Source organism: Sarcophilus harrisii, chromosome 3 (genome assembly GCF_902635505.1).
Source record: "Sarcophilus harrisii chromosome 3, mSarHar1.11, whole genome shotgun sequence".
NCBI classification, from domain to species: Eukaryota; Metazoa; Chordata; class Mammalia; order Dasyuromorphia; family Dasyuridae; genus Sarcophilus; species Sarcophilus harrisii.
Window position 1 is genome coordinate 560,208,837 of NC_045428.1, and position 15,235 is coordinate 560,224,071.

The 15,235-nt window shown below is 42.4% G+C and overlaps 1 protein-coding gene across 2 annotated transcripts in view; it reads right to left on the bottom strand.

The window, feature by feature from the left end:
* Positions 1–15,235, bottom strand: part of EPHB2 (EPH receptor B2) — a 263,109-nt gene that overhangs the window by 35,914 nt on the left and 211,960 nt on the right. For both annotated transcript variants that reach the window (XM_031962640.1, XM_031962639.1), the window contains exon 6: positions 8,954–9,078. In XM_031962640.1, coding sequence (XP_031818500.1) covers positions 8,954–9,078 — 125 coding nt within the window. The remainder of the gene's footprint in view (positions 1–8,953; positions 9,079–15,235) is intronic.

Sequence of the window (15,235 nt, forward strand, 5' to 3'; positions counted from 1 at the left end):
GGAATTCTATGCCCTTTAATTCAATGAGATTGAATTCAATTTAATTAAACATGCATTTACTTTGTTAGACATTATGTTATGCATTGGTGGACAGAAAAACAAAGAACAAGAAAATCTGTCCTTGATCTTGAAAAACTTGGGACTGAAAGCTTCCTGGGAGACAAACACTCAATTAAGAAAATACCAAGTATTTGCAAAGGAAATAGAAGTTATTTTTAAGAAAGTAAGAGAGCGCATAATTCAGGGAACCAGAAAGAGACTTGGGTAAAAGGCACCTGACTTCTGCTCTCAGTCAGTCGTCTAATAAATATTTAGTTAGTGCCTACTGAGTATCAGGCATTGTGCCAAATACTGACGATGACAAAGAAAGGTTAAAGATAATCCCACTCCTCAAAGGACTTATGGTCTAATGAGGAAGACAATGCAAAAATAGATATGTACAAACAGGAGATAAACTGGAGAAAATCAACAGAGAGAAGGCACTAGAATTCAGGATTTTATCAATACTGAGGAGAGAGCCCAAAGGAGAAATGAGAAGTGAATTTATTGAAAAGCATTTATTAAGCACTTACTATCTTACATGCTAGGTATGCAAATAGAAAAAAATGCTTGAGGAGACACCATATATCACAAGGTGGCAGTGAAGGAAGGGTGTGGTGACTGGAGCTGAAGGGCACTTGATGGACAGGGCTTTTCCTGAAGCAACAGCAGTTCAGATGTGAGAAAAAGAAGCATGATGGGTGAAGAAAGGGTATAGGGTGTGACTAGCAATGGCTGGTATGGGTGAAAAACATCCCTAAAAACATGTGTGAGCAGGGGAGGAGGTGTGTGCAACTGTGAACAATGGAAAACCCAAGTGGTAAACTGGTATCTTTCAGGTTTTTTTTTTTTTTTAATTTGAGGATGGCTTCCATATATCAGGTAAATCCCTCATGGGGAATGATGGTGGACAGAGAGAAGAATGGCAGGGGATGGGGTTGTGGGGCTGCTGCCATCTCTGCTAGAAGAGCAGAGACTCATTTTGATGGGATGAGTGGCAGGGCTAGGATTTGAAATTAGGCTCTGGTTGGACTAGATAACCATAAAAGTCCTTTGCAGCTCTAAATCTATACTTCTAAATCACCTAAGATAATATGCCACTAACCCAGTTTCCTCAATTCCTCAGAACTAAAAGTGAGGGAGAGTTGGTTTGTGACTGTGGACTTTGAACCCTGAGCTAACAGCAGTGGACTGGCCTTTGGAAGGCAGCAGCAAGCCCTGGGCCGTGAGGGCCGTCTGGCCATGCCACCGGGGGGAGCGTTTCTGTGTGAGGGCACTCAGAGGCTGTTGGAATCCCAGCAAGAAATGAGACCATTTTTTCCATGAAAACCCTTTTTAAAAAGAGGAAATAAGGAACTGCCTAGGGATTACAGTCCAGTTAATCTAACTTCTCTATCTGGAAGGGGCTGGAGCAATTCATTAAAAGAAAAAAATCAATTGGTAAAAGCACCAGGAGGATACAAGTAGGTGTTAAGTAACAGCCAGCAAGAGTTTGTCAAAAAATAAATCATCTTGGAGCAGCCCCAACTCCTTTGACACAGTCGAGAACCCTTGAGGGGCTTGGGTGAGGGGAAGGGGGGGGGGGCGAGATCACAGAGGCAGCAGACAGCCTCGAGGGAGGTTCTCACCATGATTTGATGTGACTTGTTGAATGACCAATGGGAAAATAGTCTTGACTGAGGCCATGTCCTACCCTCTGAAGGCCACGATCTAGACAAATCCATGAAGATAGTGCAGGACTCAGATAGGGCAGTCACAGGTGCTCACCACTTTTTATTTCATGTTATCATCTTCTGCTCACACATTCTCTCCCCCTTCCATCTCCATGAAGGCAGGGATTGTGCCTTATCCAAGCTTTGTATCTCTTTCATTATGCAGCAAAGCACTCTGTATACAGCAGCTCTCTCCCTCCCTCCCTCTGTCTCTGTCTCTCTCTTTCTTTCTCTGTTTCCGTCTTTGTCTTTGTCTTTCTTTCTCTCTGTGTCTTTCTTTCTCTGTCTCTATCTCTCTTTCTCTGTCTTTGTCTCTGTCTCTCTCTGCCTCTCCATATATATCTAAATAGATGTAGATATATGTGTGTGTCTAACTAAAAAATAGGCTCATGAAGGGTCAATCACGACTGAACAGCAAAAGCTGTTTCTGGTTACTTTATTACCTCAGGTCATTGTCACCTCTTATTTGGTGTATTGGGGTAAGCTCCTCCCTCCTCCTCCCTCTAGAACCTCCCCATCTCCACTCCATGCTCCACATAGTTGCCAATGTGATTTTCCTAAAGTGCAGCTGGGTGACTCTCTTCCTCAATGAACTTCAGTGCCTCCCAGCATCAGCTATGGCAAGTAAAGCTCTATACCACCTGGCCCTTCCCACTTTTCCAGTTTTCTCATACATCACTCCTCTCTACACACTAGAACATCCAGGTGTATTGATCTTGTAGTTCCTGAACATAATTAATTGGCAATTCTTCAATACTCTCCTTCCTCACCTCCACTTCTAAATATCTCTGGCTTCTTGCAAGATCCTGCTCAAATATGACCTCCTTCCTCTAAGGTGACTGTTCAGTAACTCTATATGTTGTGTTGTGTGCATGAGTGTATAGACAATTTATATTTTATTCATTATTTACTTGCATATATTTTTGCATTTTCTATTAGACTTGAATGAAGACTTGTGGCAGGAATCAAGTCAAGCTCACCAGCCTATAATAGTCTGCAGACCATTCTCTTCCCTTTTGTGAAAATTGGGACAAAACAAAACCCTTCCTCAATTCTCCGCTGGTGCTCCCATTCTCCCTGATCCTTCAAGCATCACTGACTGATACTATCATTATTTGCTGATCCTTCCAATACCAATCTGGGCCTGGTGATTCTGACTCACCAAGGCACCCTGGTTCTCACTTCCTATTTCCCTATTTCTCCTCAATTTCAACTCCCCATTAGTCATTTTGGTTTTGTCCTTTCCAGTCCAAAGATCCCTTTTCTTGGCAGTGAAGACAAGCAAAATAGAAGTCGAGCAGTCAGTTTTTACTGTCCCATCCACCACATCAGTGATCCCCTTCCTTTTTTTTTGGATATTGTTTTCTTCTACCTAGTTAAAAAAAATCCCCCTTTCTTGAGGCTCCCTTTCTTGCCTAGTCTAAACTCATTCTGAGCATTAGCACTCCTGACACCCTCCTTAGAGGACCCTGCCAGGTTCTTGTATTCATCTTGCCTTAGCTGCTCTTGCTTCCAGTTTCTCTACATGTCTTTTCAAAAGCAAAGTTGGCTTGTGAGTTCCCTGAGTACACACATTGATCGCTTTAGACAACTACCTTTTTTCTTCCCCATCAGAAATGTCTCCTTTTACGGTTTCAGAATTTCTTGAATTGACGAATTCCTATCCCTTCCAGGCTGTGCCTTTCCTTGTCTCACTGTGGTTTATTGGTCCTCCTGTAGCCTTTCCAAAAACTCTTTGAAGTCTCTTCCCAAATCCAGGGACCCTGTCATACCAGATTCTTCTTTCCATTCCTTCTGTCATTTTATGTGCTCAGAGGGTTAGAATTGGAGGAAGGATAGTATGATAATAGAATGAGAATCATAAGGGATTTCAAAGGCCATCTTCTCCAACTCCTGCGTTTTGCATTTGAGCTCCAGAAAGTTTAAAGTCACATAGGAATTACATGTTAGAGGTGGGATTTGAATTCAGGGCCTCTGCTCCACCTGCCCAAGCTGTCATTATCACCAATTCTAGGATTCCTTTAAGGATCCCATCATTTCCATCCTAGCAACCACAAATCCTCCTTATTTGTGAGAATCAGATGCAGACCAGAATCTTCCCTTGTCGGTTCTTATACTTTTTGAGGGAAGAAATTGTCATTAAGGCAAGTCATGAAGTATTAGCTGTTCTGCTTTGGACAGAATGAACTTTAACAGATGTCTGGATAATTGGACTTCCCCATAATACTTGAAGGCCTGGTGAAAGATTGAATGGCGCTAGCTACATTTGGAGAAGTTTGTCACCGTATTAGTTTCAGGGTGAAGAATTTTTTGGCCACAGCTACTCCAGAAAGCTGTCTGCTAAGCTGTGGAGAAGTGAGGAGTTGTATCAGGGATGGGAGTACCCACTCTGACAAAATCAAAGGCAACTCTAGTGAGAGAGGAAATGGGTGCTCTCCTTGGGGTTTCTGGCAGCAGCTGCTACCTCTCTGTTCCCACAGATGATCATCTGCCTCTCTGATTGATATAACAACATTCTACAGTACGCAGCCTTGCCCCTTCCCAAAAGGGCTGAGCCGAGCCAGTCTAAGGCTTAGGAAAGAACACAGGATTGTCCATTCAGATCTGGAAGGGACTTTACTCCAACTCAATTCATCACTTTGTCCATTGAGTCCAACTACTTTAACATAAGAACTATGACATGGGGGCATTAAATAATTTGTCCAGAGTCGTCCCAGTCATGAATAGCAGGAGTGAAACAGAAAATGGGAGAGGAAGCAAGGAAGAGGAAACCAGGAAGGAAAAGGGGACAATGGGAAGGGAAGAGAGATATTGCTTCGGTCAATTCTCCTGCACCTGGCACATAGTAAGTGTTTAATTAATGCTTGTTGATTGATCGACCATGCCTTAGACCTCAGCTTTGCACCACTCATACGTACTACAGATTCAATTCCATAGTATTCAATATCTCTATGTTTTAGGAGTGACAGTTTGGCGGTTGGATGAGGATGGATTAGAACGGGGCAGGCGGAAGACCAATTAGCAGGAATTAGTAACAGTTCAGATGAAAGGCGATCAATCCATAAACATTTATTAAGCATCTCTTTTCACTGGGAATACAAAGCCAAACAGCAAGACTTTTTGTGATCAAGAAATTTACTTTAATTGGGGGCCATACAAAAATATACCAGGCAGTTTTTTTGTTTTTGGTTTTTTTTGGTTACTCAAAGCTGGGGGTTCAGCAGGGAACTAATGTAGAATGTGGTACCTTAGCTTGCCCTTTTGGAAGACACTGTAGTGCAGTGGTCCTCAAAGTGTAGTCCAAAGAATTGTTGGGGTCTCTGAAACCCTTTCAGAGGGTCTACAAATTCAAAATTATTTTTTATTTCTAATATAGTAAATAGCTATAAATATAACCCATGTGAACAAAAACTCTTTGAAGATCCTCGATAGTTTTTTTTTTTTTTAATAACATGAAGATACTGAGAACAAAAATTTGAGAACCACTGCTGTAGTGTGTAAGAGTCAGAGGGAAAGGGAGAGGGGGATAGCCAGTGGGATGCAGGGCCATGAAAGAAGACTCACAAAGGACTAGTTTGATGGGTCTGTGGGAGCACAAGGGGGAAGAAGTCTGGAAAAATAGGTTGGAACGAAGTGATGAAATTCTGAAGTTCTGCCTTTAGATGCCAAATGGAGATGATTACGTTCTTCCTAGAGGTGCTAGGGAGCCACCCCTGGAATTTATTCAGTAGGAGAGTGACATCATCAGGTCTTTGTGTTAGGAAAATTGTACAGCTAGGTAGAAGACAGACTAGACTGGGGAGAGGCTGGAGGCATGCAGCCCAATTAGGAGGTTATTGCAATAATTGAGGTGAGACATGATGAAGACTCATATTAAAGTTGTGACTGCATAAATGGAGCAAGGTGGAGAGATGCAAGAGAAATTGTGTGTATGGGAAATATCAAAGGCGCGCAACTGCGAGGAATGTGGGGGAGAGGGGAGGGGAGCAGTTGAGGATGACACAGAGGTTGTGAACTTTGGTAATTGGTGGACAATAATAGGGAAATAATGACAGCCTGGCCTAGGGTGGTGGCTGTCTGAGTGGCTAGAAGGGGATTATTGTCCCCTTTTTCTAATTGGATGAGCACAATCAGCAACTGCTAGGCTTTGAAGGTTGAGTGAAAGGAAAAAACCAAGAGCCATTCCAAGGTCATGAACTTGGGCGACAGGAAGGACGGTGGTACCTTTGGCAAACACAGAGAAATTTGGGGGAAGGATGAGTTTTGGTGGAAACAAGCACGAGTCCCATCTGAGATGGTTAAGGGACGTTGAGTTGGAAGTGTTTAACAGACAGTTGTTCTGTGGGCCTGGGGGGGATGGGAGAAAAGCTGGAGTTGGATTTAGAAATCTGGGAGTCACAATGCTTTGAAGACTATAAAGCCCCACAGAGATGGAATTATAATGATACTACCTCATGTCGCCTCTGTGACCCGCATCCTTCTTCCCCTATATCCCTCTGATAAAAAAGACAAAATACAAAAGACCAGATGAACACAGAAAGGACCTTACAAGAGAATCTCTCTTCCATTCAGGACTGAGCTGATTTATAGATCGGCATGGCCAACTCAGCCTGTCTGTCTCAATCAGAGGGCATCTTCTGGAGGGTCAAGGAAACAGCTCAGATGCCTGCTGAATGTAGGGCAAGGCCCACTTCACACTTCACACCTCCGTCAGCCTCGTCAGCCTAGCCCTTAGTGCTGGGAAAAATAGGTCACAGGCAGGGATGGGAAGGATTCATCATTTCCTCTCCCATCTTTGGGGACAAACACTCTCCATTCATTTAATCATAAAGCTTTTTAATTAGTTTTTTTTTTTTAATTTATAGTTGCTAAGCTGTAGCAACCATAGCCAGAGGGACAGGATGGTGGGAATGGGAAATGGGAAACGCTGAGTCCTGCTGTGTACCGGGTTTTTTGACTTAAGGGAGCATCTGGTCTGGTCTCCTTCCAGCTGACTCTCCCGCAGGGCTTCCCTTCAAAAACCAGTGAGGGGCAGGCTGAGGGTGAAGGTCTGGGGGAGGGGAGGGGACTCTGTTCCTTCTGCCCTTTACTCCCTGGGGTTCAAGGCAGACATCCCACTGACCAGTGTCACTCCCAGAGAACCCCTCTGTCTCCTAGGGGCTGTTTGTTGCTTTCGATATGATAACATTCTGATATAGATTCACGGATCCATAGATGTTAGAAGTGGAAGACAGCTCAGTTCACAGAATCGCCAATCCATAAATATTAGAAGTAAAATTGAGTTCAGAACACAGAATAATATTAGAAACCTTATGGTTAGAAGGGACCTCACAGGACATCCAGCCTCATCCACCACTAAGTAGGAATCCTGACCATGATATCTCCAACTGGACTCCACTTGGAAGTCTCCAGTGATAGTGCATCATCACCTGCAGAGGTAGCCTATTTTACTTTTAGAATGTCCCAATTTTCAAGAAATTTTTCCTTACTTTGGTCCTAGCTCTGCCTTCTGGGGACTAAACAGAATAAAGGCTCTTTTCCACTTGACATTCCAAGTCAGTGATGACATCTGTCTTAATTCATCAACTTTCCAGGCTCATGTCATTTCCTTCAAAATATTCTTGTGCAGAATGGGCTACAGTCCCTCTCTATCCTGGTTATTTTTCTCTGGAGGAACTCCAGTGGAGAGAGGATCTGGGTTCAAATTCTACCCCTGGGGTAACTTTAATCAAGACACAACCTTTTTGAGCTCATTTGTAACATGCAAGGGTTGTGCTAGATGGCCACTGAGGACCCTTCCAGCTCTGCAGCTAGGGTCCTCTGATACCACCTAAATTGAGCAGCTGTCTAAAATATGCCAAAGGAAAGCTGACTAGAGTAGAAGACAATGGGATGGTTTGTTCTTCTCTTTCCATGGCTCTGTTGGTATGTTCCAAGATCACACCAGCTTTTTGGTTGCTATATTGCACTGGTGAGAGGCAGTATGGTCTGACAGATAGAGACTGGGCTTTGAAGCAAGAAAAATCAAGCCCCGATTCTGATGCATACAGGTTGTGTGACTCTGAGCAAAGTACAGAATTGGTCAATGCTGTAAATCAGCAGTGTCAAACTCAAGTAGAAATGGGGGCCAATGAACCATATATAAAGAGCTCTGGGAGTCACCTGTTGACTCATCCATGTATTAACATTGTCTGTGCTTTACTTATTTTTATTTATTTTGTTAAAATTCTTGCCCCCATTATATTTTAATCTGGTTGAAGCCACAATCAAGACTACTGTGGGTCTCATAGAGGTTCTAGATAACCTTGAGCCTAAGAGTTTCAGAGAAGGTGCTGCCCTGCATTAGAAGAAGGAGGTTCCTTCTCCAAGTTACCAATGAAACCACCAGCCCAGTCCCTTGGACCTTTCTCAGATGAATGCCTGTCTAATCCCGTGTCCTCCAACTGTTTGTTGCATCTACATGTAAAATTTTAAACTTATTCTGCTTCCCTATTGGCTCATTAGATTTTTGCCTAACATCCCAGCCTCCCACGTGTATTTGGGATCCGATGTCTTTTGTGATCCAATGCGTTACTTATCCTACCCAATTTTGTGTCACCGGCAAACCTGATGAGAAAGTTATCTTTGTGTCTTTCTGAATCTTTCTGGTCTTAGGACCCTTTTATACACTTAAAAACTACTGAGATTTTGTTTATGGGGTTTTTGTCAATTATTATTTACTGTAGTAGAAATGAAAATAGTTTAGTATTATAAGAAAATAGTTTTGATCTTGTAGATATCTGCCCCTCCTTTCTTCCCCTCCCTCCAGGTCATCTCTAAACATCCCTTCAGCTCCTCCTTCCTCAAAAGCTCCAGCTACTGAAGATGCAGGAACGTCCTCATCATCCTTGTCCATAACATTCTCAAATGATTCCACATTAGGCATGGCTATGGTCTTATGGGGGAAATGCTATAAAGAAGCATCTCCTTTGCAGTAGCATTTTAAGGATCATGGATCACTTATACTAGAATTGTAGCTAAAATGTCTCCTCTTTCTCTGTCTCTGTCTCTTTCTCTATCTCTGCCTCTCTGTTTTTCCCTGTCTCTGTCTCTCTCCTCCTAGTAAAATGTGAGCTTTCAGAGGGCAGAGACTCTTTCACTTTTCTATAGGTATCTCCAGTGTTAAGAACACAATAAATATAAATTATTTTGGCCTGGGTTACCTTTTCATAGTACTGTAGTTCATAGTCGAGGATGACGCCATTGGGCTGGTCAGGCTGGGACCAGGACAAGGTCATGCTGTCTACCGTCCGGCTCACCTGGTGTACGATGGATACAGCGGATGGGGCTACGAGAGAGAAGATGGAGTTTAAGGGAAGGTCAAGAGCAAAGTCCATGTTCCCGGAACCCCAGGCTGAAGGGGCTTGGTGGGTGTCTAGAGATTGGCATCCAAAACAAGGCAGTATGGAATCCAGATGTTTATCTGAGTTGGAAACAGGAAAACCTGAGTTCAAATCCTCAAACATGAACTAGCATTATGACCCTGGGCAAGTCACTTAACCTCATGGCCTCAGTTTTCTCATCAGTAAAACGGGGATAATAATTAAAAAGTTCCTACTTCACAAGGTTGGAGTGAGTCTTAGATGAGAAAATGGATATATAACATTTTGCAAATGTTATAAGAGTATATAGATCTCATTTATTATTGTAATCTTAGAAACAATTTCCACTTAAAATTTTTTTTCTTGATGCCTTTTGTTTTCTTTACACTCTTATTAGCCTGCTCCCTTCCCCAACTTCACATGTCTCATTTTGAGAACAGAAAAATGATTTAGAGAAAAAAACATGTCAAGCTGTTTCTGACAGTGTATGTACCACTCTACAACCACAATTTCTACTTCTGTTCTAAGAGAAGGAATGTTACTTCCCATTATTTCCTATTTTTAAAGAATCTCACAGTTGGACTTTTACCTAGGGTGTTCTGGAGCTAGTTGGTACCCGTTCTTGAGAGAACTGGTTGTTAAATTTTTAGTGTGAGCTTTTATGAAACTGGCAAATAAATCAGGGTTATTGTTTTATTGGTTATAGAGACTTAAGAAAGTGATAGAGAAAATATTAATAATAGAGATTAAACTTAAAAATTGTATTTTGCATCCATTTTCCCATCCTAGGAAGCTGATTATTAAATATTTACCATCATGGTCATGGCTTCTACCTCATATACCAAAGTATTTTCCCATCTATTTGCCCATTTGATCCTCAGAACAGGAGTGTGAGGAAGGCAAGGCAAGGATTATCACCCTCATTTTATTTTTGGATTTCATTCATGATCTCATTCATGTGGCTACTCCCTCCAAAGCTACAGACTACCACCCACTCATACTTTATTTTATTACCTAAATTTTATTTTATTTTCAAGTGAAGACCTGCCGTTTCTCTCTCTCATTCCCCTTCTCAGAAAAACAAAAAAAATTTTTTACCTGGGTTACCTTTTCATAGTTAAGAGCATGTATAATACAGCACAACAAATTTCCTCATTAGCCATATCTAAAAATTATGACGGATTTTTTCTCTGAATCCATCCCTCTCCATATAAAGGAAAACAGAACACTTCATATTGAGTCCTTTGATACTGTGGTTAGTGATTGCTCTGAATTTGTAGTCTTTCAAAGTTGTTTGTCTTTACAATATTGTTATCATTGTATAAATTATTCTCTTTTTTCTGATCACTTCACTTTATATCAGTTCATACAAGTCTTCCCAGGCTTTTCTGAAACTAACTCCTTCATCATTTCCTACAGCTGAATGGTGTTTCATCACATTCATATACCACAACTTGTTCAGTCATTTCCCAATTGATAGGCTCTCCCTTGGTTTCCAATTTTTGCCACTGCAAAAAGAGCTGCTCTAATGTTCGTAATATGAGCCATTTTTCTCTTTCTTTGATCTTTTATAGATGGTTGTGCTGTTGAACTTCATAGATGTTTTAATGACTATTCTCCAATTATTAGTGATTTAGAGAATTTACATAATTGTTTATTGAGCTTTGAGAGAGGCAGACATGAAAATGTCCTTTCATAATACACCATGGAAGTGAATCAATTCAAAATTGAGAGCATCTTCTAGATTTATTGATCATACAAATAAGGATTAGGATTATGTGATTTTTATGGTCTTTATGGATTTGATAGTCTAAGTTCCAAGATTTCTTCTGGCTTTGATATCTTGTATTCTAAGGGCCCTCCCAGCTTTAATGTTCTGTGTTGTAAAGGTCCTTCTAGCTTTGATACTTTTTGTTCTAAGGGTCCTCCTCACTTAGAACTCCTGGATTCTAAAGGCCCTTCCAGCTCTGACACCCTGGGTTCTAAGGGCCCTCCCAGTTCTGACATCCCATGTTCTAAGGACCTTCCCAGCTCTGACATCTTGGTACTAAGGACCCTCCAAGCTCTAACATCCTGTGTTCTAGGGGCCTTCCCAGCTCTGACATCCGGGGTTCTAAGGACCCTCGTGTTCTAAGGGCCCTCCTAGCTCTGACATCCTGGGATTCTGACTCTCTCTCCATGGTTCAGTGTTAACTGTGCTCCCAGGGATAGAGTGCTGATGGTTTGGCCTGGGACTGATACCAGAATGATGAGCAAGCTGCACAGGGTGTGAGAGGCTTATGAAACTCTGGCTCTGGGAGGGACAAGCTGGGAGATCAGGATTTCATTTCAAGAGCACATGGAGCCAGAGGGACTTGGCCTGAGGGTAGGCCCATATGGAGGAGGCAGCAGCAAGAACTAGGACAGGATGGTCCCTGGCCATGCTGAGGAAGAGTTTCTTTTATCTTTTATATGAAAATATGGCCAGTATATCAGGTTGGGCTTTTTGTAACATTGGGGCCATCACCGGTATCTCGGAGGGCTGCCAGGTGTTGCCGTGGATAGAGCTCTGGGCCTAGAGTCAGGAAGGCTAATTTTTATAAATTCAAATCCAGCCTTACACACTTCTTAGTTGTGTGACCCTAAGCAAGTCACTTCACCCTATCTGTCTCAGTTTCCTCATCTGTAAAATGAGCTGGAGGAGGAAATGGCAAAAGACTCTAGTATCTTTGCAAAGAAAATCCCAGATGGGATCATAATTCCAAATGCAATAACTGAACAATAATCATGAATGGTATCATGGAAAGAAGGGTGGACTGGAAAGCTGGTGAACTGGGGTTCTTTGAATTGAAATACTTTAACTCTTTAGACAAATAATTTAATTTCTTTGGACTTCATTTTCCTCATCTATCAAATGGGAATAGAGATACTTGCCCTTCCTGTCTTGTAGGATCGATGTGATAAAAGTCTCTTGTAATCTTAAAGTTCTACAAAAATGTGAATGTTTTTCATTTCCATGTCTGTTTCTCTCAAAGCTCAGTAGATAATTATTCTGACTTTGCCATGATTGAGTTTATCCTTTTGAAAAAAAGAAAGAGAGTGAGAGAAACAGTAGTAGGATCATAGGGACAATGAGATGGAGCAATGGATAGAGCACCAGGCAAGTTATTTAACCTCATTTGCCTCAGTTTCCCCTTCTGTATATGAAGTAGAAAAAGAAATAGCAAGTCACTCCAGTATCTTTGCCAGGAAAATCCCATGTGAAGTCATGACAGATCAGACACAACTTAAACAAATGAACAACAACAACAAAAAGAGAGATACAGATGATTTTGGAATATAGAATGTTACAGGTGGACAAAACCTCATCATCATATACATGTGAAATCTAGCCTGGTTAGTTTAAACATTGACTCTACAAGGGTAAGATGACAGAGCCATGAGAAGAGAGTAGTTTGATTGAATCTGAGGGTCATGGTAGACCACAGTCTCAATATGATTTCAGCATAATGATCTGGTACAGCATAATATCTGGAAATAATGAGGTGAGAGTATCACGTTCCCCTGGCCTGGCTAGGACACTGTGTGTAGTCCTGAATGTCACAGTTTAGGAAGGATAGGAATTAGTTGGCAGATGTCAAGGGGAGGGCATAGGAACTACAACAATTGGGGACACTGAGCTTAGGGAAGAGAAGACTCCGGGCAGGGAGCTGATTACTTTCAAGTGCTTGGCTCCAGAGGGAAGAGCCAAGGGTAATGGTCATTGTAGGATAGCAGTAACTTCCTACAACTTTGAGCTGCCCTAAAGAGGAATGGGTCTCAGAACATGGTAGCTTGGATGACCACTGGCCAGGTAGAATGTCGTGGGGATTAATTTCTAGCAATGGTTTGAACTAAAAGGCTTCATCTCAGATTGTTTTCAACTTTGAAATTCTGTAATTCAGTGAAATGATGTATTCCAATCCCTCATTATTCAGGAGAGGATCCTGCCCAAAGTCTTAAAGGCAAAAGAAGCAAGGCTGAGATTTGAATTCATGCCTTCTGATCCCCAGTCCACCCCATGCTTGAGCTCTCGCTGAATCAATCGCATAGTTAAAGGGTGAGAACATTCCTTCTGAGATAGGATGCTCTGCTGGGCGAGAGGGGCTGGAGGCGCCTTGTCTTCTTGGTTCTGTTTAGTGTTTGATGTTGGTGGGGGATGGGGAAGCCAGAGGGGAGTGGGGATACAAGGGATAAACCCTGTTAATTCCTCTACCAAGCAATTGTTTTGCTCAACCAAACCTGCTCTTCATCAACCTGATTTCCCATTCATCACCAAGTGCCTCAATATTGACAAAAAGAGGAAATCAGGATCCAAAGTAAAGCTAGAAAAAGGAAAAGTTGGAAGGGGAGGTAGATGAAAGCAAGACTGGAGAAGAGAGGGAAAAGAGCAAAGGGAGAAAGAAAAAAAGAGGGGGAGAGAGGAAAAAGAGAGAGACAGGACAAACAGGAGAGAGAGAGAGAGAGAGAGAGAGAGAGAGAGAGAGAGAGAGAGAGAGAGAGAGAGAGAGAGAAGAGAAACAGAAGAGAGAGGGGGAAAGAGAGAGAGGGGGCAGGGAGAAAGGGAAGGAGGGAGGGAGAGATAAACAGACAAGAGACACAAAGACAAAGAAACAAAGAAAGACAGAGACAAAGAAAGGGAGACACACACAAAGAGAGAGACAGAGAGAGAAAGAGACAGACAGAAAGACATAGACAAAAAGACAATTATATAGAGATGCTTAAAGTTGACAAAGAGGGAGAGAGCTAGAAAATGGAGGAAAAAGGAAGAAGAAGAAAGAGGGATGATGAAGAGAGGACAGAGAGAGTGAATAAGGGATGAAAGCAGTTTGGAGAAGAGATGGTGGGGAAGAGAGATAAAGGTGAGAGAGTGAAAGAGGCATGGAAAAAAGGAAAGGAGAAGGGAGGTGAGATAAGGGAAAAGATTAGGAGAGGAAGAATGAGGGCAAGAAAGAAGGGAGATGATGGAGAGAGAAGTGAAGAAAATGAAAAAATCCAAAGAAGTAGTGGAAAAAGGAAAGAGAAAAGAGATGGAGAAAAGAGGGGAGGCAGGAGGCTGGTGGGAGGAGGAGGAATGCTGCTGTCCCATGATGCTTTGGGACAGTGAATACTTTGATGTTGGGCTGAAATTAGACCAAACCTCCCCAACTCCTCAGTGACCCGCCCAGCCCCCCTCCACCCCAGCCCAAACCCTGAGTCCACGGCTCTGCCGTCTCATGGTTCCTCTCCCAGGCTGGCCTTATGTGACGCCGGGAATGCTGCATTCTTCCCCTGGCTCCCGGAGGACACAGTCTCCTTTGTGATGACCATGAGGCAGACTTCCATCCTCTCCAGTCTGTCACCAGTCAAAGCTGAACCTTCCCTCCTGGGGTCTGACCAAAAAAAAATCCCTCCCCTTCTGGGGTTTCATAATTACCAGAGGAGAAAATTGTCAATGATGGGGAATCTGAGACAGTTTCAGCTCCTTTCTCTCAGGGAAGGAGGAGGAGAGGGAGACAAGTTGGGGAGCCCGAGGCAGAGACACCCACTTAGCCCAATAAGCCTATTTAATCCCCCCCTGGGCAGGAACCAGAAGCAGCCCTTTCCAGGTTAAGGGATCAATCGGGAAGCAGACGAGGCCACAGCTGTCTGGGGAATATGGCAGGAGCTCTTTCCACTGGGAAATCTTAAACATTTGTTCCAGTGAAACAATAGGGGTTACAAGGTTTCTTCTAGCTCATTCACTTTACATTCTACGGTCCCTTAAAGCTCAATTCCTCTTTGTTCTAAAGTCCCTAACAGTAAAAGTCTATGTTGTAACATTTTATGTTAGAAAACCTCTTCCAGTTCTGTTACCCTAGGTTCTAAATTTCAGATTTCTACCATTTTGAGCTAAAAAATTCTCTGTTCTAAATTCCTGTTAATTCTAACAGTCTCAGTTCTCAGGCCCCTTTTGGGTCTATGTTCTATGTTCCAAGTTCCCTTCCACATGATATATTCTTTGTTCTAAAGTTCCTTCCATTTCTGACTTTCTGCTGGGTGGTCTAAGACCCACCTCATTATTAAAAAAAGACCAAAAAATACTTATATTCTAAGATCCCCCATCTAGTTGTAGCATTCTATTTT